Below are 22,161 nucleotides of genomic sequence, written 5' to 3'. Positions count from 1 at the left end.
TGCCTTCATTGGAAAATCAAATTTTGACCTGGACAGACAAAAACAGTTGAAAACAACCCCCGTCTTATTTACTTGTAACCGTTTTCCCGCGCGTCATTCATTGTCATATATCGCGTGTACAACGTTGATTTAGTTTGTTTTTACGAAAATAACGGAATTGAATTTTTTAAATACTTTTACATAATTCAAAAATTGGTGGAAAGTGGTTTTAACGGTGTTAAAGAAATATACAAATAGTGCTTTGTGATCAAGATAACAAGAACAATGACTTCGTTTAATTTTAGCGAAATCGGAGAACAACTTCAGCAAGCTAGCCAGAAAAGTAAGAGCACCGGTATTTCTTTCGCTGGAAAGTCACTAAAACTCAATTCGGAAGAAGATGGTAAGTAGTTTCAGCCTTAGAAAATCACTCGTAATTTTTTTTTGGTGAACGAGTGGTATTCTCTACCTTTAAAGTCACGTGTTTTGCGTCTTAGACCGAAACAGGTTAATTTGTGCATTATTCTCAAAAAGAAGCTGTATTTTATCTGGGTTTCCCTCCACATTCACGATAGACAACATTTATTTGCGTTTTTTGCTTTTGGAGCAATTTTTTCAGTCTAGATACCTGTTTTTCTTTTTTTTTTCTTTTGCATTTTGCTCCAGAAAATTTTGATTGTGAGAGGTTATATTTTTATACTGAAAATGCTGAAAAAGAAACACAACATTAAAATATTCCTTTATTTTCAAAACTGTGGATTGCAGTAATAGCTGTGTATTTATTTGAGTCTAAAGAAACTTACAATAATAAAGAATTGGAGGAACAAAAAAGTTAAAAAAATTTGTATCAATATTTTAATCGAAATTCAAAGCTTGAAAATTTAATGCATTCTGAATAGAAAATTTCAAAAATGAGTAATGTCCAGAATAGTTGAAAAATGCAATTTAACTTTTCTTTACACAATACTTTGTTTCTATTTATTTTGAAGCGATTTACATCTCAAAACAAAAATCAAGTATCGAGCCTTTTTGCAGTATTCAGGCAAAATTCAAATTTAGCCATTTTTTTTTACAAGTTTCAAATTATCGTTTAGGAATCAAGGTTTTTTTGCAGAAGAAAATGTTTTTTTCCCATTAAGGTTATTACTGGGTTCTTGCAATCGCCATTCTAAATTTTTTATCACTTTAAACAAATTTTGAGACTTTTAAAGGAAAAAAATGAGCGATCCGAATTTGAAATAAGTGAAATTAAATTCGTTGTTCAAATGTCTTAAATTATTGTTCAGAAAGTGTTTATTATCATATTAAATACTGAGTAAAAATTTGTTATAAAATAATTCTATAAATTGAAATCTGTGATTGAGGCTCGCCGTTTGTAATTATTAAAAATGTAACTTAAATTGTTCAGTCAATTAAAACTTCAATTTCTTAATTAGAAAGCGTTTAGACTTAAAATTTATAAACTGTAAAATCCGAAATATCCAAAATCGAAACTCTTTAGTTTGACAATTAAAAAGGAACTAGACTTCTAAATTCAAAAACGTTCAAATGTTTATCAATTATCCCTTAGTGGTTGACTACTCGATTATTGAGAGTACAACAGCTTTCAAAGGATTTTACGGATCTTAGAAAGATTTCCATGATTTAAAAAATATTTCAGAAATATTTTAAAAGATTTCAATGATTCTACAAAGATTTCATGAATGTTTCTACACCAAATTTCAAGAGTGATTATCCCCTTAATTATTCTTCAATTGTAATAAAAATCAAGGTGTCTAGCGACAGGAAAATCGGGAAAACCTTCGGAATATTATTTAGGATGGGGATTTTTTCTTCTGCTGCAAAATCGACTTTGTTTCTAATTGATCTTCTTTTTATTGCTCAGTTGAGAATCCGAGAGAGGAAAATTTGATGATAGTTATGAGTTGTAATCAGTTAAAATAAATGCAAATTTCTATGTTTTCTTAAAATTTAAATAAAATTTTTGCTTTTTATTCAGTTTTAATGCATTCAATTTCTATTCGCTACTATAAAATGCTAACAATAAACGGGCTTTGTCATTTAATTTTAATTTAAAAATATCTTTTAAAAATATATTCAACTTATAACAAAGTTCCATGATTAGCGGGGCCGTCACGATTACTGGGACAATTACCTTGATGAAAATTTTTCAAAGTTGCTATAAAAAAATTGGAAAAATTATTAGACATCTCACCTTTAAAAAAAATAGTCATAGTAACTGAATTAATGTATTTTAAATAAGTCAGCAGTAAAAATATTTTTAAAATAACCTACATTTTTGTTTCTGCATTAAACATGTTACACCATGTAAGCGAAAGTTTTTACAATAATGATGATAAGTTGTTGCGATTTTATAGCAATTTACCTTTGAAATTTTGCATCGTGGCTTATTTTATAAAAAACTCCGACAGAGGAAAAATGTAGCTTTCATATAATTAACATTTTAAAAAAGTCGCAATTTAGTTTAGAATAATATTTATCACTTCAATCTGTGATTGATGATAAATTTGGCTCCTATAAATAAATCATTGTTTTCTTCTGAACATAAATGTTGTGTAGGTATGTTCTTAAGTTTCTATTTCTATACTTTGGTTTGGGACAAATTAGAAAATGACATCTTTTAAATTGGTCGAGGGAAAAACAGGGAATTGCAAATAGACTCATCACTAGACACTCTAAAATTGACAACCCTTTGCTAATACAAATGCATGAAGTGACTTACAACATTCTTTCTTTGATTATGGTAGCAAAGGAAGTGGTTGAAGCGATAAAGAAATGCGAGCGACTCGAGTATTTAGACCTGGAGGGAAACACCTTGGGCCCCGAAGCTGCAAAAGGTGTCGCCAAAGCTTTGGAGGAGCATGGTGCAAATTTAAAACGAGCTCTCTGGAAGGACATGTTTACAGGCCGTATGAAAGACGAAATTCCGTTGGCCTTAGAATACCTCGGTAAAGGTCTATGTACAGCGGGTACACAACTCGTCGAACTCGATCTCAGTGACAACGCATTTGGTCCCATCGGTATTAAAGGCTTGGCAGCTCTTCTAAGTTCCAGTTCCTGTTATACATTACAGGAACTCAGACTTAACAACAACGGTCTCGGAATATCCGGAGGCAAAATGCTGGCTCAAGCTTTGCTCGATTGTCATGTGAAGAGCATTCAAGCAGGTAAGCATAAATCTTAAATACAAACATTATTTGTTTAAATCCAGGTTTGGCAGTCTTTCTCCCATTCCCCTGCGTTTTCCCCTTTCTCTTTAAACATACAATATTTGAAAATACAATTGTTCGTTTTACATCTAAAAAATTATTCTATTCAAAGCTAGATTATGCTAACGCGAGGCGTGAACCTTATTTTTTTAACTTAAAGAATTATCTATGAGAGGGTGTCTGTCTACTAAAATCCTGTCATTTCTTTTAAATAACCGAATCGGAAAATGTATACAGTTTCGCAGGTTTATTATAAATGTTTTTTTTCCTTCAGCCTCCAGGGATTCAATTAATATAGTTAATTTAAAGAGCTTTTACAAATTGTATTATAATATATTCTTAAATATATTAGCACCATCGCTTTATTAAATAATACTAGAAACATAATTAATCATTTCTTGAGTTTGTCCATACAGTCTGTGAATTTGAATAATAGTTCAAACAAATTTTTATTTTATCTTATATTTACTTAAAATTCAGTGCATATTTAGGTAACATTAATGTGGATAATGTGGGAAGTTTTAAGAAAATAATTTAATTATCAACCAAAAAGACTCAATCTCATAAATTTTTAACTTAAATGAAGAATCTTTAACTGGAATAGTTGAATTTTAAATAAATATGATGAGTTTTTATTCAAAATTATGAATCTTTAACTGGAATACTGGAATTTTCAACAACAACAAATAAATTTTCAGCCAAGAAGATTCATTTCTACCAAAAAAGCGAATCTTCAACTAAAAATGATAAATTGACAAAAAAAAATGAATAAGTTAAATTTTAAGTAAAAAAATTAATTAAAAAAAAATAGTAACTTTCAACCAAGTAATTACTTTTTTATTCCAAAAAAGATGAATTCTGAACGAAAAATGTAGTCGTTGATATTTCACACGAGAAATTTTTTAAAATTTTTTACCAAAAACAGTTGAATTGAACCAAAAAAGGCGACTTCTTAACTAAAACAAGATTTTTCACTCTAGACAGAGAAAATATTGCAAACTGTTGCATTTACAAGAAAAAAAAAATATTTTTTCAACTAAAAAGATTAATTTTCTATTAAAAAGAACGAATTTTCAACCAAATTTATGAATTTTTAACTAGATAGTTGAATTGTCAACTAAAAACGACCCTGCCAATTCCAGGTTTTCAAGGTAAGACCGTGCATTATAATTAATTTTTTTTTAATTTGACCAATTTCAAACTAAACTATTTATGATTTTTAAAAATGCTTTCAAGCTAACATATTTTTTCACTGAATCTATGCAAATTAAATATTTTTGTAATCAACTACAATAAAGTACAATGCTCTCTCAGTCCACATTGAAGATTCTTAAGTTTAAATTTGAATAACGAGTCAATATGTTAGACATGTTATAATAACTATTACCTGATTTTAGAATCTTTTAAGGTATCTGAAATAGTGCAAAAAATGAAAAATGAACATTCTTGTTGTTGGGATTTATAAAAGGAAAAAACGGTTTTCTGTTAATTAAAACTAAATAAAAGTCACTGTCCTTTTTTAAAGAGTGTTGAACTCCAGAAAGAATGTTATTTTTAATTCCTTAATACAGGTAGTCTCATTTTATATGAAGAAGTGCAAGAAAAAAAAATTAATCGCAATATTTGTATACAGTTTTTAAAATTGTTACATTAAACAACTTCAAATCAGAAGAGTTTGAAAATTAAACATTCTATGTTAAAAACGTTTCGAATTTAATAACATATAAATAAAATTTACATTTTTGTATGTAAAAAAAATCTTTTTTATTAAAAATTTTTTTTAAATGATTTAATTTGAAAATTTGCATAGGTTGGTATTTTAGTTTTGCTAAATATATTTATAAAATATTTAAATAGATGCTATTTTTAGTTCTTCGACAATTTCAAATTAATAGCGTTTGGAATGAAATAAGTTTTGATGCTGTGATATTATAAAATTTCTTGTGTGAAATTCAACAATTTGTATGTTATAAATTGTGCATGTAAATTTTTAAAATAATAGAAAATGTAATTGAAGATTTAAAAAATATTACTATTTGATATTTAACAAGCTGTTAATAACAATATTTATGGAAAAATTTATCATCTCTAGATACGTATACAATATTGGCACCCATCAACATATTAAAATTACGAAAATAAGAACTTTTTCAAACATGTCATACAAACTAGATGGTTTAATCATTTCTTCAATTATTTAGTTTCATACATATTGTGAACTCTTAATATTTATAAATATTATTATGGGGTTTTAAATAATGTATGTTTTTATTGTTAGAAAATAAAAATCCAGGGGTGTAAACAAGCGCGTGTAATTTATTTAAACGGTTTTTAAAGAGAAATTTAATGAATAATTTCAATTCAATTCGTATCCAAGGAATCTCAAATGATTTCCACTAACTATAATGAATTTTAATTTTATTTCAAGAGATTTCCATAAATTTGAACAATTTCAAGCTATATGCAAGAACTCAGCAAATTTTAATGGATTTGAATTTTTTTTAACTATTTCAAAGGATTCCAAAGAATTTAGAGAGGTTTCATTTTAAAAATGTGTAGAATTCTTAATATTTAAAAATTTCTTGCTATGGATTTTTAAATCGTTTGTTTTTAATATTATAAAATAAAAATCCAGAGACGCGAACTGCGAAAGTAAAATATTTTAATCAACTAATCTTGAACTATTTTTAATTTTTGTTTGAGAGCATTGAAGGATATGGTTTCCATTTTGCATTCAAATTATAATTTAAAGTGAGGATGAAATATTTAATTATACTTATAAGTATCACTATTTCCCCTTTTTCGAGTTCTTTTTGCACTGTGATACTTGACAGTACCATTTTTTCTTCAGGAAATCCACTCGCCTTGAAAGTTTTCATCGCTGGACGAAATCGTCTTGAGAACGAAGGTGCGGCAGCCTTAGCTTCAGTCTTTAAACAACTGAAGAGTCTCGAAGAAGTTGTAATGCCTCAAAACGGAATATACCATGTCGGCATAGCAGCTTTGGCGAACGGACTTTCGGCGAATCCAGGGCTAAGAATTTTAAATCTAAACGACAACACAGTCGGTCCAAAAGGTGCTCTGGCTCTCGCTCAAGTTTTACCAAATTTCACGTGCCTCGAACGCCTCAACCTCGGAGATTGTCTGTTGAAAACGAAGGGAGCCATTGTCCTCACAGAAGCTCTTGCACTTGAAGGAAGTCATCTCGCACTCACGGAATTGAATTTGAGCTTCAACGAGATTCGAACCGAGGGAGTAGAGCCCATCGCCCAAGCGATGGCTAACAAAACGCAGTTGACGAGTTTACAACTCGATGGAAATTTCTTTGGAAGTGATGGTCGAGATTCTCTCAAGGAAAATCTTTCCAAATCTGACAGAATTGAGTCTCTAGGTACTTTAGAAGAAGATGCAACTGATGATGAAAGCGAGGAAGAAGATGTGGAGACTGAAGAAGAACAGAGCGATGAAAATAATGAGAACGAGGCGGAGGACAGCGAGACTGAATGTAACCAAAAACCGGCAAATTTAGAGGTGAAGAAATCAATTACTGTTAAAGAATTCTTGAAGACACCGACTGGAGAGAATCTTCTCATTTTGAAACAGCAGGGAAACAAGGCGCAAGATTTTATCGATTATGCAAAGGTTATGTGTTTTAATTGTAAAAGACTTAAGTTGTACCCTACATTCAGTTGCGTTTCCTAAATGACCCTATTTTCAATATGTGTTCCCTATGGTACCCTATTTGCAGTCCATAATAGCTGCAAAAATAAGATTTTAGGGTACTTTTAAAAATTCTAAAGAATTTTCAAGACCTTTCAAAATTTTCAAGGGGTTTCAAAGAATTTTAAATATTTTAGGGGATTTTAAAAGATGCATAGCAATTTGATTATTATTAATTTAAAGGGATTTCAAGACGCTTGAAATATTCTAGAATAAAGAATTTTCTCGAATTTCGGAACACATGGAAAGATTTTACAGGACTTATAAGGTTTTAAGTTTTTAAAAATATTTTATGGGATTTTATATAGTTTCCGAGGATTTTAATTATTGTAAGGGTCTTTTAAAGCTCTGAAGGTATTTTAATCAAATTTTCCAGTATTTCATGAAATATCAGATTTCATAGAATGACACGGGATTGTATAATACCTTTTCAATTGTATAAGGTTTTGGTTTATTTGATCGTGAGGCTCAATTGGTAAAATGATCAAAGAAATTGAAATATTTTAAGGTATTTTTTAAATACCTTGGATTGTTCAAGAGCTTTTGAAAATTGTTAAGGATTTTATATATTTTCGGGTGCTGTAAAAGATTCCCAAGCGCTTTCAAGGGATTTCAAAAGATATCAAAGGATTTGAAATATTTTAAGAAATTTCAAAAAATTCTCAGAGATATTTTATTTATTTCAATAGGTTGAATGGATTTCAAAGACGCTGAAATATTTAAAAGTATTTCGAAAGATTCCAAGGTATTTTCAAGAGAATTAGATTTAAACAATTCCCAGGGGTTTAATAATTTTGAGGGATTTTAAAATTTTGCATGCGCTTTTAAATAATTTCCTATAATTTCAGAAGATATGAAAGGATTTTACAGGACCTGTAAAGTTATAGCATGTTTTAAAAGATTCTAAGGGATTTTATCTCATTTTCGAGGATTTCAATTGCTTTTTGGCGTTTTAAGAGCTCTCAAGGTATTTTAATAAATTTTCCAGGATTTCAGAAAGTATAATATTTCATGTAATTTCATGGAATTTTATAATATTTTAATGGATTTCAAAGAATTTATTTATAAGAAGTAAGGGATCTCGCAGGTTTTAAAGAATTTTAAGAGATTTTCAAATATTTTTTGCACTTCATTCAAACTTTGCCCTGAATTATTATTAGTTTATGCTGATATATTTTATAATTCTTTGGAATTATTCTAAATTCACTCTATTCTACTCAAATAATTGTATCTTTTTAAGCATTTCATTAAATTCTCTTTAATTTTTCTAAACTAATTTCAAACTTACCCAATTCAATGCATTTTTTTATATTCTTCAACTGTTTTGAATTCAATCAAATCTGATTGTAATCGATTGTATTTTTTCGATTTAAAAAATGTTTCGCCAATTCATTTGAATTCTTTGCAATTTTGTTGTAGTCATGAGTCATTTTTCTTGGTTCGAAATTAATAGGGCTTTAAAGATTTGAAGAGATTTGAAATTATGTTTAGGAATTCACCTTCAATTACTATGAATTTACCATGAATTCTCTTAAATTCTTTGGATTTCTCTTGAATTTTTGCTATTCACATGGATTCTTCTAAATCTACTCAATTCTACCTGATCAATAAATTTTGTTTTAATTTTTAAAAGTTTTTAATGAAATGATCCTGAAGTTTTTAATCTCACTTTGAATTCTTAGGCATTACATTAAATTCTTTTGAATTTCCTCGAATTTTGTTAAGCTTATTTTAAAGAAACTGAATTCAATGAAGTTTTTTAAAAATATTTTTAAATTGTTTTTAATTTATTTGATTTTTTTTGTCATTCGCCTGGAATTTTTATTAATTTTATTAAATTCTACTCGTTTATATTAAATTCCTCTAAATTCATTACAATTTTACGAAAATCAATGACATTTTTTTATTTAAACCTTTTTTTCCAATTTATTTGATTTTTTTAAATTAAAGATAAATTTTTTAAAAGTTTTATGAATTTATCCTGAATTTGTTACACTTTGAGTGCGCAAAAAGTACCCTATGAGCGTGAGAAAAAGTACCCTTTGGTCCCTATATTTTATATCATAGTTACTGTGAGGCCTGTTACATTTTCTTCAAGTAACGCTAAATTTTCTGATTTTAGAGTTTAGCAGAAGATAAAGAACGAGATACCAATTTTCCGGAAGAGTTCACACGAATAATCATGAAGGTGTCTTCGCTTTGCGGAAGCGGTTACATGGATGTCAGAATCCATGCGGAAAGTTTAACCGAAGATTTGTACTCGGAGTTATTTTCACAAGCTGTAAAAACGAATCAAATTTCTGTTTTGAATAACTCGTTGCTGGTTAACTTGGGCTTGTTAAAAGTAAATAATATTTGTCTCTAGTCCTCAGATTATTAAATCTTTTAGGGTAGTTCATTATGGTTTCATAAAGAATAATCTTTTGCTTAAAATTTGTATTTCTTTTCCAGGGCGAGGACAAAAGTTCAGGAAGAATAGACTGGAATTTAGAAGGCTGCTTCCATGCCTTGGAGAAAGTTAGCCAAAAAAGCTACTTCCCATCCCAGACGAAGGACACCCTAAGGTGTTTTATCGAGAAGCCAATGAAAATAACCAGAGCTCGAGTGGTTGATCCACTTCAGGACGCGAAGGCTTCCCTGAAAGCTGCTCTGGATCGGATACAAGCTACATAATTGGGCAAAGTATACAAATGTCCGTCGTACACGTCATTATTGGATGTATCTATTTATTTGTAACAAATTTTTGCAAAACTTAATGTATGTAACGACCGCATACATATATTCAAATAAATACCGTGGCTTATCGAATGTAATGATTGTTTCCACTACAAGAAGAAAATTAAGACTACTTTTGATATTAAATATTCACTTGTATACAGAATAATTTCACTCTCTTTATATCACTAAAATATACCCCGAAGGCTAGTCGTAAATTTCACTCAATGATTTCACACAGTGCATGAGGTGAAAACATTGCTAGACTATTATTAAATGCTGTGTTTGCTTCTCGAGAATTTCTTGTAGTTACACGAATTTCTCAAAGGCAAATCACCACGAATGCTTTGCGAATATTGTTTACTGTAGTACAAAGAAAAATACTATCACTGTTTCAATCCTTGAAAATATTTAACTGTAAATTATTGTACCGTTTTTTAAGTGGTCGCGTCGCAAATACGACGCTTTTGTAAATGAAGTTACAACCAGACTTTGTAAGAAATAAATACTGTCTTCAGACAAGAAAAAAAAACAGTTGTAGATTGTAACACAGAGAGTAGAGGTTTATCCACGTATCCTGAGAGTGTAGCAGGGCCTTGGAATCGAGGCTCTTCCGCAATACTAATTACGTTTCAAATGTTGATTTGTCAAAGTGCTTTTTACACTCTAAGGGATCCCAACCAGGGTGAAAGAGATTAGTTTCCAAAGGAACGCAGTGCTGAGACGCTTGGTCGATCATGTACTTCGTCGCCTGAAAATTAACAATTTCATAAACAGATTTCCTCACGGGGTTGGCCACTCGATTTTTGAGTGTACATCGGATTCAGTGATTTCATAACCAGTTTGCAAAGATTTCATGAAGATGGCAAAAGATTTTAAGGCTTTCGTAAGATCTTGCAAAGATTTCATCAGCTTTCTAAAAGATTTCAAGAGTGATCAACCCCTCGAATTTCTTTATGAGAATATTTTTTAAGATTATTAGATAAAACTTACAAGGAAGAGGGCTAGTTGTTTTTTGACTTCTGAAGTACAGTCCTCTCCTAACTTGGAAGGATAGCTGACCACCCAGTTGTTTTTTGATAAATCTTTTCCTACCATTTCCACACATCGTGCTTCATTCACTCCAATTGCATCCATTATTATCTCTGAGGAAATAATAATTTTTGTTTACAAAAGTAAATCAAAAAGTCTCAAATTATTTTCAGAACAAGTAAAGGTTTATTTTGCACCGTTAGTCAGTTGGAAATTACTTTCTTTAGAGATTATTATGACTCCCTTTTTTCCCTTAAATTTGAAAAATCCTCTGAAACCTAAAACTGAGACCCCCCAGCCTCCTTCAAAAGGTTTCAATTCATTTTCCAAAAATCAAACAGATATTCAAGATATTAAAAAATAAGAAAACTTTGAAAAAGATTCTTTTTGAGGGTACCAATTTCAAATATTTCCGGAACAATTTATTTGCTAATTTTTTTATATTTAAAGGACAGCGAAAAAATCGCTAAAAATTCAATCGAGAAACTAAACTTCAAATTGAAACACTTCAAATATCTAATATAAGTGAAAATGTTGAATTTTCGACAAAAATTGTTGAATTTCCCAGCAAAAAATATGAACTTTCTATCATAATATTTGAATTTTCAACTAAAATGATTAATTTTCAATTACAAAAATGAATTTTTAACAAAGTTGTTCAGCTTTTAACCAAGCACTTTAATTTTCAACCAAGAGATGAATTCTCAACGAAGAATGTAATAGTTTTAATATTAATGATATTTCAAGAAAGAGAAGAAATTTCAACTAAATTGTTGAATTTTCAAGTAAAAAAAAAAGTATTTCCAAAAAAACAGTTGAACTTTCAACACAAAATGTGCATTTTTAACAACAACAAAAAACTGATTAAAAAAAAAAAATTCTTTAAAAAAACGTAAGTTGATAATTCAATAAGAAAATATTTTTATTCTAAATAAAAACATTTAAATTGATCCAAAAAGACGTCTTTTAAACAAAATAGTTGATTTTTCAATCTAATTTTTGAATTTTCCATACAAAAATATAAATTTTATACCATTTATTTCTAGGTTGTTATAGTGTCAAATGCAATTTTAACTAATTCAAATTACATAAAAAGCAAGAAACTTGGCATCACGATAACAATTTAGTTCAACTTCTAACCAAGAACTTTAATTTTCAAATAAAAGTGATGAATTCTCGACGAAAAATGTAATATTTTTAATATTAATGATATTTCAAGAAAGGAAAAAATGTAAACTAAATTGTTGAATTTTCAAGTCAAAGAAAAACGTATTTTCAACAAAAAAAATATGAATTTTTAACATTAAAATTAATTTGTAATCAATAGGACGAATTTTCGATAAAATAGGTACAATTTTAACCAAGGAAATAAATTTTTAAACTAAAATGATGTATCTTTAACAACAACGACATGAATTTTTAACAAAGTTGTTAAACTTTTTGCAAGTAGTTACATTTTTAACCAAAAGAAATTTTTTACGCATGAAAAAAGTCAACCAAATTGTTGAATTTTCAAGTCAAAAAGATGAATTTTCTACAAAATAGTTGAATTTTTAATAAAAAAGGATGTAAAAGAAATTTTTGAATTGCAATAAAAATCCTACCTTATAATAAAATTGTTAATTAAAAAAGATTAATAATTTTGAACGAAAAAGAATTAACTTCAACCAAAAATAGTTGGATTTTCTTATTGGGATCTTTTAATTCAGTTCGCATTCAAATGGCAAAACGAGAAGAAGGGGAACAATAAAAATATAAATGAATATGGGAAATAAAAGTAATCAGAAAGTAATAAAGTACGTAAAATGGAATATCAGAGATGACGAAACTTTTGAAAATCGAAAGCAAAGATTACACTAATTTTTTTTAGCTGGCATTAAAAAATTTTTTGATCAACTGAAAGTTTTCAGGTGATAAAAATATATTTCAAACAAACTTAAACATCCAAAGAAACGAACAGAAAAAGTAGGTTTTTCAGTCATTTTTTTAAACTATGTCTTTCTTGTTTATATAGTATGAACAACTCAAGGTTATGTAATGAAAGGAGTACAGTAGATAAAAAATTGATGAGAATGATGATTCAAAACCTATCTACTGATCAAAATAAATGAATTTTTATAATATATTTTATCAGTAGAAAGCGCTGAAGTGTTCACAGATTTTTTAAATCTAGCTAAAAGAAAAAACTTTAAACGCAAAAGTGACTGGAAACGAGATATCCATATGGTATGAAAAGTTTTTTATAATAAATGAAATGACTTTTTATTCCCCTTTTCCGGATAAAAATTCCCTTTTCATCTCAAATTCAACTACTGGACCGGTGTAATCACTGATATTCCTGTAATTAAAAAATATTTAATAAAATATACTTACTGCGTGCATTAAGACTCTGTGCATTTAAAAAGTTTGTTAAAAGAGGACCGGTATCGGAATCCTCGGAAAAAATTTGTGGATAACGTCTTGCGAGCAATTTAGCTAGTAAAACATTTCCTCGATTTCCGGAGAGAGTTGGGGAAGGTGCACACACCATTTCGTCTTCTGTTCGCCTCACAAGCAATACAGTTCCATTATATCTTTAAGAAATTAAATTATTTCAAAATAAATTAAAACTCTTACGTGAAAATGAAACAGTATTCAATCAGGAACATAATCACAATTCGTACCTATTTAATTGTTCAGCTATATTTAAGTTAAGGTACTGGCGTATCGTACTACGGACAATATTTTCTATCGCTGGTGGCATTTTTGAAGTTGCGAGAGGTAAAACGTCGTCGAAAGTTGCATCTAATATCTGAGAAAGGGATTTTTTAAATTAAAAATCTTTTTAAATGAAGGTCTCAAACCACTTTCTATGTAAACCGAAAGTGGTAAAAACTAGAAGCAATTGAGACCTAAATAAAATATATTTAAAAACTGAAATTTTAACTGAGAAAAATTACCAGGCTTTTTATTTTCGGAAAGTTCATAGCAGCCCAAGTGGCCGTGTATCCTCCTATGCTCCATCCATGGAGAATAATTTTCTCTTCTGGGAATCCAAGATGATCGATTGCAAAACGCACTACGCTATCAATTGCGTTTTCTTCTTGATCTGGATACGGAGCCCCCTTTGTGAATAATTACAAAAAATTGATAACTACCTAGTAGGCAATTGTTCAAATTTAAAAAGTCTTCTGCAAGAAAACTACCTCGCTGTTGTAGATTCTTTTATTTCGAATAATACTAGGCCTCGGATTCACGATACTATTTCAACTTTTTAACTATTTTTTGTAACCATGTTACTACTTTGCTACTATTTTTATTTAAATTCTAACGCTTTTGAAGAAATTTTAAAATATATTACCAATTTTAAGGTCATTCACGGCATTTCAATGGATTTATAGGGATCTTACGAGACCTAGGCGATTGTATATCCTTTCCAAGGACTTTAATGAATTAACTAATTTCGATAGATTTCAAGGGATCTGAATAATTTTATGACATTTTAAAAGATTTCTACAAATTGAGATTTAAAAACTTGCAATGAATTTTGAAAGGGTGCCAAAGAATATTAATGATTTCAAAGCAGTCCACGGGATTTCAAAATATTTTTAGGGGATTTAAAATTTTCAAAGGATTTGAAAGAATAAAGCGTATTTTCGAAGGTTCCGAGGAATTTAATTTGAATTTCAAGACATTCCTAAAGAATGAAACTTTTATTTCGTAAGATTTTGAAGATTTCAAACAATAGTCAAAGATTCCAGCTTTAATCGTGTTTAAGAAGATATCAAACATTCCACGGGATTTTACAAAGCTTTTTGCAGTTGACAGCTGACAATTGAAAACATGGTAATCATAAAATAGTCAGGGAGTTCGGAAAATACGTAAAACAATCAGGGAATTCCGGTAAGAGGAAATATATCAAATAATCAGGAATAATAAATTTTAAGAAATTTAAATTCTGGTTTTTAAACATTATCGTTCGAGAGAAAATAAGGGAAGTCAGAAAATTATAAAAACTGAAGTTTTGGGTCCACCATATTTTATCTGAGCCCGAATAAAAAATTTTAAAACAAAATTCCCTGTTAAGCCGACGCGGGAAATGTTGTTTTTTCTATGCGAAAAAAGGCAACATGCTTTACTTGATTTTAAGGAATTTAATAGCGTTTAAAACATTTCATCATTTTTAAAAGTATTTTGAAAGATATTACAGATTTCAAGATTTTTTTTCGAGATGTAAGATGTAAAATTTCTTAAGGAGTTTCAAAAAATTTGATAAGATTTGAAAAAGTCAGTGTCTATTTGCACCGTAAAAAAGATTTCAAGAAAGTATCAATCATATAAAATTTCAAGGGATTTCTAACCATTTTAAGGATTTAAAATTTTTGAAGTGATTTAAAAAGATTAATCGGTTTTCTGGAATTTCAACAGATTTCAGGGATATTTTGAAAGATTCAAAAGTATTTCACCAGATTAAAAAAATATTCATCCGCTTTATTTAATACTTTTTAAATTGCATGACACTACTTTGCTACTATTTCTCAAAATTTAAAATATTACGATAGACACTATTTTGAATGTTTCAAATTAGGCCGAGGCGTGTAATGTAAATAAATAATAATAATAATTACTCACAGTGCTGCAAGCAAATCCCGGATGATTCCATCCCAAAACGGAATAGCCACAAGATATTGGAGTCCCAATTACTCCCGTTTCGTAGAAACCACAATTTCCTTCACTCGTTATAACCAAAAACTCTCCACGAGGAAATCTTAAAATGAAATTAATGCCAATTTATATCTTGCGACTGATAACTTAATAAATATAGTACTTAATAATCGACCTGTAAGTTATTTCTTTACCGATTGCTTTTGCGACTGATAAAAATGGTGTCTAGGTAATTTCCATCCGATGTCCCGATTTTATATCGCTCTGCTCCTTTCTTTATCAGGTCGCTTCTACCTTGCATCTGTGTTGTTCCTTAGAATTGAATAAATTTTTCATTTGTCTTTCTAATTTCCCTTAATCCTATTGGGGCTTAGATGTCCGATTAGTATTAAATGTTAAGAAAACTCACTCAAAACCCAGTTGAGGAAAGTTACGCTTCCTGGATACATTAGTTTCACAGCTACAGTGTGAGCAGTGATGTAGGATATTACTTTACAAGGCAAAGTGGCAAAATATTCTCTGCTGGTTTGCCTCCTACTACTACTTTGGGAACTGAATAATTTCTCCAAGGTCTGCTTTTGTACCCGCACCCCTCTGAGAATAATATTATAAAAACTTTACATTGAAAATAAAGATTACAAAAATGAATTCAGATACAATTTTATCATTCTCAAGTATAAATGAAAATGCTAAACAAATAATTCATCATAATAATCTTCAAATCCATTCCTTCACCTTATTCAAATTGAAACTTCTGTTTCCACTCGCCTTTCGCACATTTTTTCTCTCTTAATTTTTTTCTACCATCCAGTTTGATTATTTATCAGAATACATCAGTTTGACATATTATGAAATTGTATTCCCACATAAATCAATATGAAATGGTTCCCTTTGCATGGAAATGTTTTATTATTATTTTTTATTTGGCTGGCCAAGAACGGAACTTTTGAGAATGGTAAAAGTACCGAACGCGAGAGAACAACACAGGGACTATGGCTTAATGTCTCTGTTTAATATTTTTACTGTGTTATTTGGAAAAATATTCCTCTTATTATAATTCTTGTTGTGCAATTCTTTTTCGCATATTTATTTTCTTGAGTATTTGCTTGGTTAAAGAACAGTGTTTTGAGGAACATAATTCTTTTTAAACCTCCTTGTGCAATTTTTTTGCAGAATTTGGGGTTTTAAAGGTTGTATAGGTTTAAAAAATGCACTTTAAAAGCTCTTTTGTTGATTTTCAAGTTCATTTTGCACTTAAGATTTTAAGATTTCGTATTATTTTTTTTTTAATTTTCAATGTGATATCTTAAAATTTTCCGATTTTTAGTTGAAGATTACAAAAATTAATGATTTAAAAATATTTTATGGGAAGACTTAAAGAATGAATAATAGTTCTAAATTATGTTAAAATATAATGATTCGAAATTATAAAGTTTAAAAATGTGTTGTTTAAAATCAAAATAGATTAAAAATTAAACTTTCTGAAATTGATACCTTAGTAATTGAACAATTTCTATAATTTTAAATGTTTACAATTTTAGAGTTCTGAATGTTTAATTATTCAGTTTCATAAGTTTTAATTTTTCAATTAAAATTGAAATGGTTCTATTTTGAAAAGTGTAATTAAAAATTTGAAAGTTGTTAATTTTTAAACAATTTTAATTTAGCTCAAATTTTAAAAATTTTAAGGGCTTGAATATAAAAAAATTTTAATAACACAATTCTTGGTGATTAAACATTTTTTTAGTTTTAAAAGGGGCACGGACTCTGTTAACTTCCAACATTCCCTAGTAAGAATTTTGTATTTTTTCATTTAAAAATACTTTATTCAATCGAAAGTTTTCCATTTTAAACAGTGAATTTATTTGGTTGATCTTAGAAAAACTTTTCAAATCAATTTTAATGTTACATTATAATTCTTGTTACGTAATCACAATTTAATTCTAGGATTTCAAATGGTCAAATTTTAATCACTGCAAATTTAAAGAGATTGGAATTAAAAAGTTGTAAATTAAAATGATTCATTTTTAAACACTTTTAATTAGAAGTAACACAATTTAAATTCATTTGAATTTTAAATGATCCAATTTTCAAAAGTCTCAAATCACGCGATTTTGAAATTCTTCAATTCAAAATAAAATTGTACTATTTTGAAGGCTTTGGATTAGAAAGTATACAATATCAACTCCTTCTAAAGGAAATTGTCCAACTTTCAAAATTTTACTCTGAAATTTTTCAATTTTGTATTTAAAAATAATACAAGTTCAATTCCGTTTCATTCCATTGGAAATTTGGTCTTTTTTTTACATTTTACCTCATCTAAGATTGTTTGATTTGCAACGCTTTCAATTCAAAAGCGTTCATTTTTTTTTAATTTCAATTCAAAATTATTCATTAATTTATTTTTGTTTAAAAACATTTTATATACTTTTGATATTAGGAAATAAGAGTCCAGTACGTCGTGTGCCGACATTTACTGCTAGTTATTGATAATTTTGAAATAAATGATGTTAGTACATACCCGTCTGTTTTTGGAACTTGAAAATCCACGGGCCATGCCCAAAATTCGAAATCGTATTTATTCAGTTCCTTTCTCGCTTCTGAGTGATCTCTTATTTTAGCTTCTTCCAGAGTCTTTATAAATTTTGCGTAAATCGGGTTGCTAGCTCTGGAATAACCTCGAGCGACCAGCGAAGTAACGAGGATTATTCCTGCACCTGCCATGAATTTTGACAGGGAATAAATATCCACAAGTGGAGTAATGCGTCGGTACATTAGCATTGCCACTAAAGGAAATGTATAGAGCCCCAGGGACCACATCGCGACAAACTGAAATAAAAAAAAACTTGTTTTAATTTATATTTCTAAAAAGAAGTAATTAAAAACCCGATTGAAAAAATCTTCATAGAAATTCTCGCGTGATATTCGAACAAGATATACACCAAAATCCCTATGTAACGTAATTTTTGTCGAACTTTCAAACAAGTAGTTGCGAATTTTCTACAGCTCTACGTAAATTTTTATCTAAATAGTTAAATTTCTAGTAATCTAAATAAAGCAATTTTTAACCAAAAATGGAATGGTTAAATTTTTATTTTAAAAAATTGTCAATAAAAAACGAATCTTTTCCAAAACAGTAGAAACTTGAACCCGACAATATGAAATTTCAACGAAAAGTTTATATTCAACCAAATAGTGAAATTTTCAGTTAGAAATTATGAATCTTATAAAAACAATTTTTAATAAAGTATTTCAACTATCAACAAAGGAGTTATATTTTCAACCTAAGAAGATAAATTTTCAGTAAAAATATAATAGTAGATATTTTAACAACAACAAAAAAATATTTTTATTAATAATAAAAAACCATTTTATTTATTTTTTTTATCTTATTTTCAGGGTTTTCAAAATTTTCCAATTTAATCGCAGGATTACAAAATGAGATTATTTTTATTTTCAATTACAGTCACTGAGTTATCCTGAGTTTTTAAATATCTCCTGGTTTTCATTTCATCGGATACCAAAATAATTATTAATAATAATAATTTATTAATATTATAATTATAATTTATTAAATATTTCTAAATTAAACACATTAATTGAGTCCCAGAAAATGAAAAAAAAAACATTATCTATAATAAACCAGCGAAACTGTACATATTCCGAGACGATTATTTTTAAAAAATGCAAAATAATTGGATGGCTCCGTACCATTTAGAAAAATTTTACCTGGAAATAACCTAGAATTGTCAGGGAAGTTTTTCCAGAATTTAGTAAACACCTTGTATATAAAACTAATTTTATAAGTAATAATACAAAATTAATACAGAAAACTGTTATCTGTTGATATGAAAAGATGTATAACTTGAATTTTAATAAGTAAATGTAAAATGGAGCACAAGAAACCTTATTACTTCAAAATGTAATAAATCTCTATTACTCTTTGGAAAAGGTGGTTTTTAAAGAATATATTAAAATGAAAAATGACTAAAAATTCCCAATTAAAAGGATATGTAATTAGTTATAGATGTTTGATACATATTTTCGAGATATTTGAAGAGAGTTGAGATAAGAACATGACCTATTTGAAGTGAGATTGAGTTTTTGAATTACCTATAATCTAATAAGGAAAGAATAAATTTTAATGCCGATATTATTGGAACTCACAGAAGTAATAACTTGATCGCCCCATCGTTCCAAACTCCTTGGCTCGTACGGTTTCTGCAAGTCAACAACACGTATTATAACCTTAAAACAAGATGTTGTCAATTTAAACTTTGAAATAAACAATACCCACATCGGCAAGGTTACTGAGCCATGTAACTTCGTAAATTTTATACAATCGAGGACTAAATGTGCATCGCCAAAGGGTTCGAATTAGCGACATTTCGCACCACTTTTTCCTTACATGCAATATTTTTTTCAAATCGCTATATGTATTCGGAAACCTGCTGCACTGCAGCTGCAGGCCAAAAGTCGCCAACGCGGCTTACGGCTTACGTGGGCTTACTGCTAACTATAATGACGTCAGAAGCTACGGAGCTTCTGATGTGCATCAAAAATCAAATAACAGATTATTTTTTAGTAGCAAAAATAGTGCACTATTACAAATGTCTTATTTTGATTACCCAATTGTAAAAAAATAAAATATATATGCTTTAATGTAAAGTGATATAAAATATAAATAAAAATTATAAATTAAAATAAATATTAAAATAGCTATTTGGCTACATGAAAGTTTCGGATAGAAAGATTTATATCCTTTTGAGTCCATTTCATTCCGGAATTGGTATCTGAACCAAACAGTTCCATTCCGATCTAATCCGAAGTCGGACCAAAGATTTCTATTCGAAAGAGTCAGAGTTCGAAGGATTTCAATCCGATTTAGTCGATCTAATGTGGTTGAAACTATGATGCCAATCCACATGAATCCGACCTAATCCAAGGTCAAACCAAGATTTTTATCCGATTGGATCCGATCTAATCGAATTTTTAAACAAGAATTCTTGTCCGATTGGATCTAAACTCGAAATAAGAATAACAATCCGATTAAATGCGACCTAATCCGATTTTAAAACAAGGATGTCAATCCGTCTGAATGAGACCTATAATCCGAAGTGAAACCAAGGTTTCTGTCCGACTGAATTCGAACTAATGCGAACTCAAACCAAGATATCTATCATACTTAATTTGAATTCCATTTTAATCTGATTGAAAAACGAGGTTCCTATCCTCATGAATCTGATATAATCCAAAGTCAAAGCAGGGATTCCAATCAATTTTAAAGGATGTTATTCGATGGACTAAAGAGTCTGCGGTCTGAACCTGTTAACTGACATTTCAGAAATTTTACACGCGGCCAAGGAAAACTTAAACTGCGGACCTAATGCCTTAAAGCCTAGATATAGCAAAACGTGATTTTTGAAAATCCAATAAAAACTAAAAGGAATTTTGTCATTTCGTTTGTGGGATATTATAACTGCATACACAAAACTTATCAGAAAATACAAAAAAAGTTCATTTTGAAGAAAATTCCAGTTAACAGATTTAGACGGTAGACTAGTTACAACTCTCTCGTTGCGTAACATTTGTTATTAAATGCACAAAAAACGTGTTTTTAAACTTTTTCAGTATTTGTTTAACATTATTAATACAGCTGTTTTAAAACTTTACTTTATCCCCACTGTTTTTACTGTTTCTAATAAGATATCATACCGATTACTGTAGTCATTCCTGTTTCATATGATTTTTATCGTATGGGCCATGGGGCACAAAAACCACGTGGTTTCTTTAGGGAGGGGTACTCGACGAAAGGCCACGTTTTCGTCTACATGGAGGGAGAGGGGAGCCACGTGGTTTTACACTCTTAGATGTTAAACAAAAATTAAACGCATGTGTGTGAGTGGTTATAGTGTCGCCAGTTGCTGATTCAGACTTTTCTTTAAAAAATTTAAAAATCCTGTAGTTTCTTGTTTTATTTTCGCGTTCTATAACCCAGGAAAAAAATATCAATTGAAAAGACGACTCTGTGAGTGAATTGCGTGTCTGTCATTTGCAGATTCAGAAAGTTAAAACAGAATCGGTTTGCGACTATGTGGATCGGTTATTTTCTCAAGCAGCTTCGAATCTCCAATATACTGCAGACCATTTCAAGCAAAGTTATATTGAATCGGTTTCCTTCTTTTTGAATGAGACCGACTTTTTTGGGGTTAAAGTGCCATATTTCACACGATTTTTTAAATTTATGAATGATCTAAAGATTAAAAGAAATCATGCGCAGGTCTACTAGATTCCTTTTGCTATTTCAGTTATTATAGTCTTTTACGGCATATAAGTTAGTCATCAAAATTATAACGACTAAAAGTCTTTAAAAAAAAATCGGCGGCAATTTGGAATTCCAGTAACAGATACGCAATTCAAAAGCCTTCGAAACCCATTCAACAAAATGAATGGATTTGTGTTTCCCGGGAAGAAACATAGAAAAGCCACGTAGCATCCCAGCAAATTTATTTAGATTCAGACAGAATTGGCATTGCCATGGATTGAAAGGTATAGGTTCGCATGCATTTATGACTGATTCTGAATGAGGAGGGTTTTAAAACGTGGGTTCGGAATGAATCAAATTGGGGATCAAAATTAATTTTTTTCATTTTAAAAAATTTTTATTAACAAAATCTGAGATTATCGAATTCTGAAAATTTTGGATGTTAAAAATGGGAGAAGCCCGCCATGCGGAAATTACTAATAAACATAATATCAATAAAAAAGATTAAATTATTCATTTATTTAAACAAGGTTTTGCTGAAAACAAAGTAAAATAAACCAGGAAAAATTCTGCGGA

The 22,161-nt window shown here is 29.3% G+C and overlaps 3 protein-coding genes across 3 annotated transcripts in view; 2 read left to right on the top strand and 1 right to left on the bottom strand.

Moving 5' to 3' along the window:
* Positions 1-64: 64 nt before the first annotated feature.
* On the top strand, positions 65-10,045 carry LOC117176929 (ran GTPase-activating protein 1). Its single transcript, XM_033367329.1, has 5 exons — positions 65-382; positions 2,748-3,167; positions 6,061-6,851; positions 9,052-9,273; positions 9,381-10,045. Exons 1-5 carry the CDS (start codon positions 265-267, stop codon positions 9,600-9,602), a joined length of 1,773 nt encoding a protein of 590 aa, XP_033223220.1. The 5' UTR covers positions 65-264; the 3' UTR covers positions 9,603-10,045.
* On the bottom strand, positions 9,639-19,865 carry LOC117176930 (phosphatidylserine lipase ABHD16A). The gene is made up of 11 exons (XM_033367330.1): positions 19,618-19,865; positions 19,488-19,541; positions 17,842-18,149; positions 15,730-15,914; positions 15,515-15,632; positions 15,288-15,423; positions 13,616-13,780; positions 13,340-13,467; positions 13,050-13,249; positions 10,638-10,789; positions 9,639-10,395 (listed from the first exon to the last, which is right to left on the bottom strand). Exons 1-11 carry the CDS (start codon positions 19,705-19,707, stop codon positions 10,270-10,272), a joined length of 1,662 nt encoding a protein of 553 aa, XP_033223221.1. The 5' UTR covers positions 19,708-19,865; the 3' UTR covers positions 9,639-10,269.
* Positions 19,866-21,816: 1,951 nt separating this feature from the next.
* The window catches only part of LOC117176763 (putative RNA polymerase II subunit B1 CTD phosphatase RPAP2), a 12,175-nt gene continuing 11,830 nt past the window's right edge, over positions 21,817-22,161 (top strand). The window contains exon 1 of the mRNA XM_033367050.1: positions 21,817-21,869. The gene's annotated coding sequence lies outside the window, so the exon portion shown is untranslated. The remainder of the gene's footprint in view (positions 21,870-22,161) is intronic.

Source organism: Belonocnema kinseyi, chromosome 7, assembly GCF_010883055.1.
Source record: "Belonocnema kinseyi isolate 2016_QV_RU_SX_M_011 chromosome 7, B_treatae_v1, whole genome shotgun sequence".
NCBI classification, from domain to species: domain Eukaryota; kingdom Metazoa; phylum Arthropoda; class Insecta; order Hymenoptera; family Cynipidae; genus Belonocnema; species Belonocnema kinseyi.
This window is presented reverse-complemented; position numbering and strand designations above follow the sequence as displayed.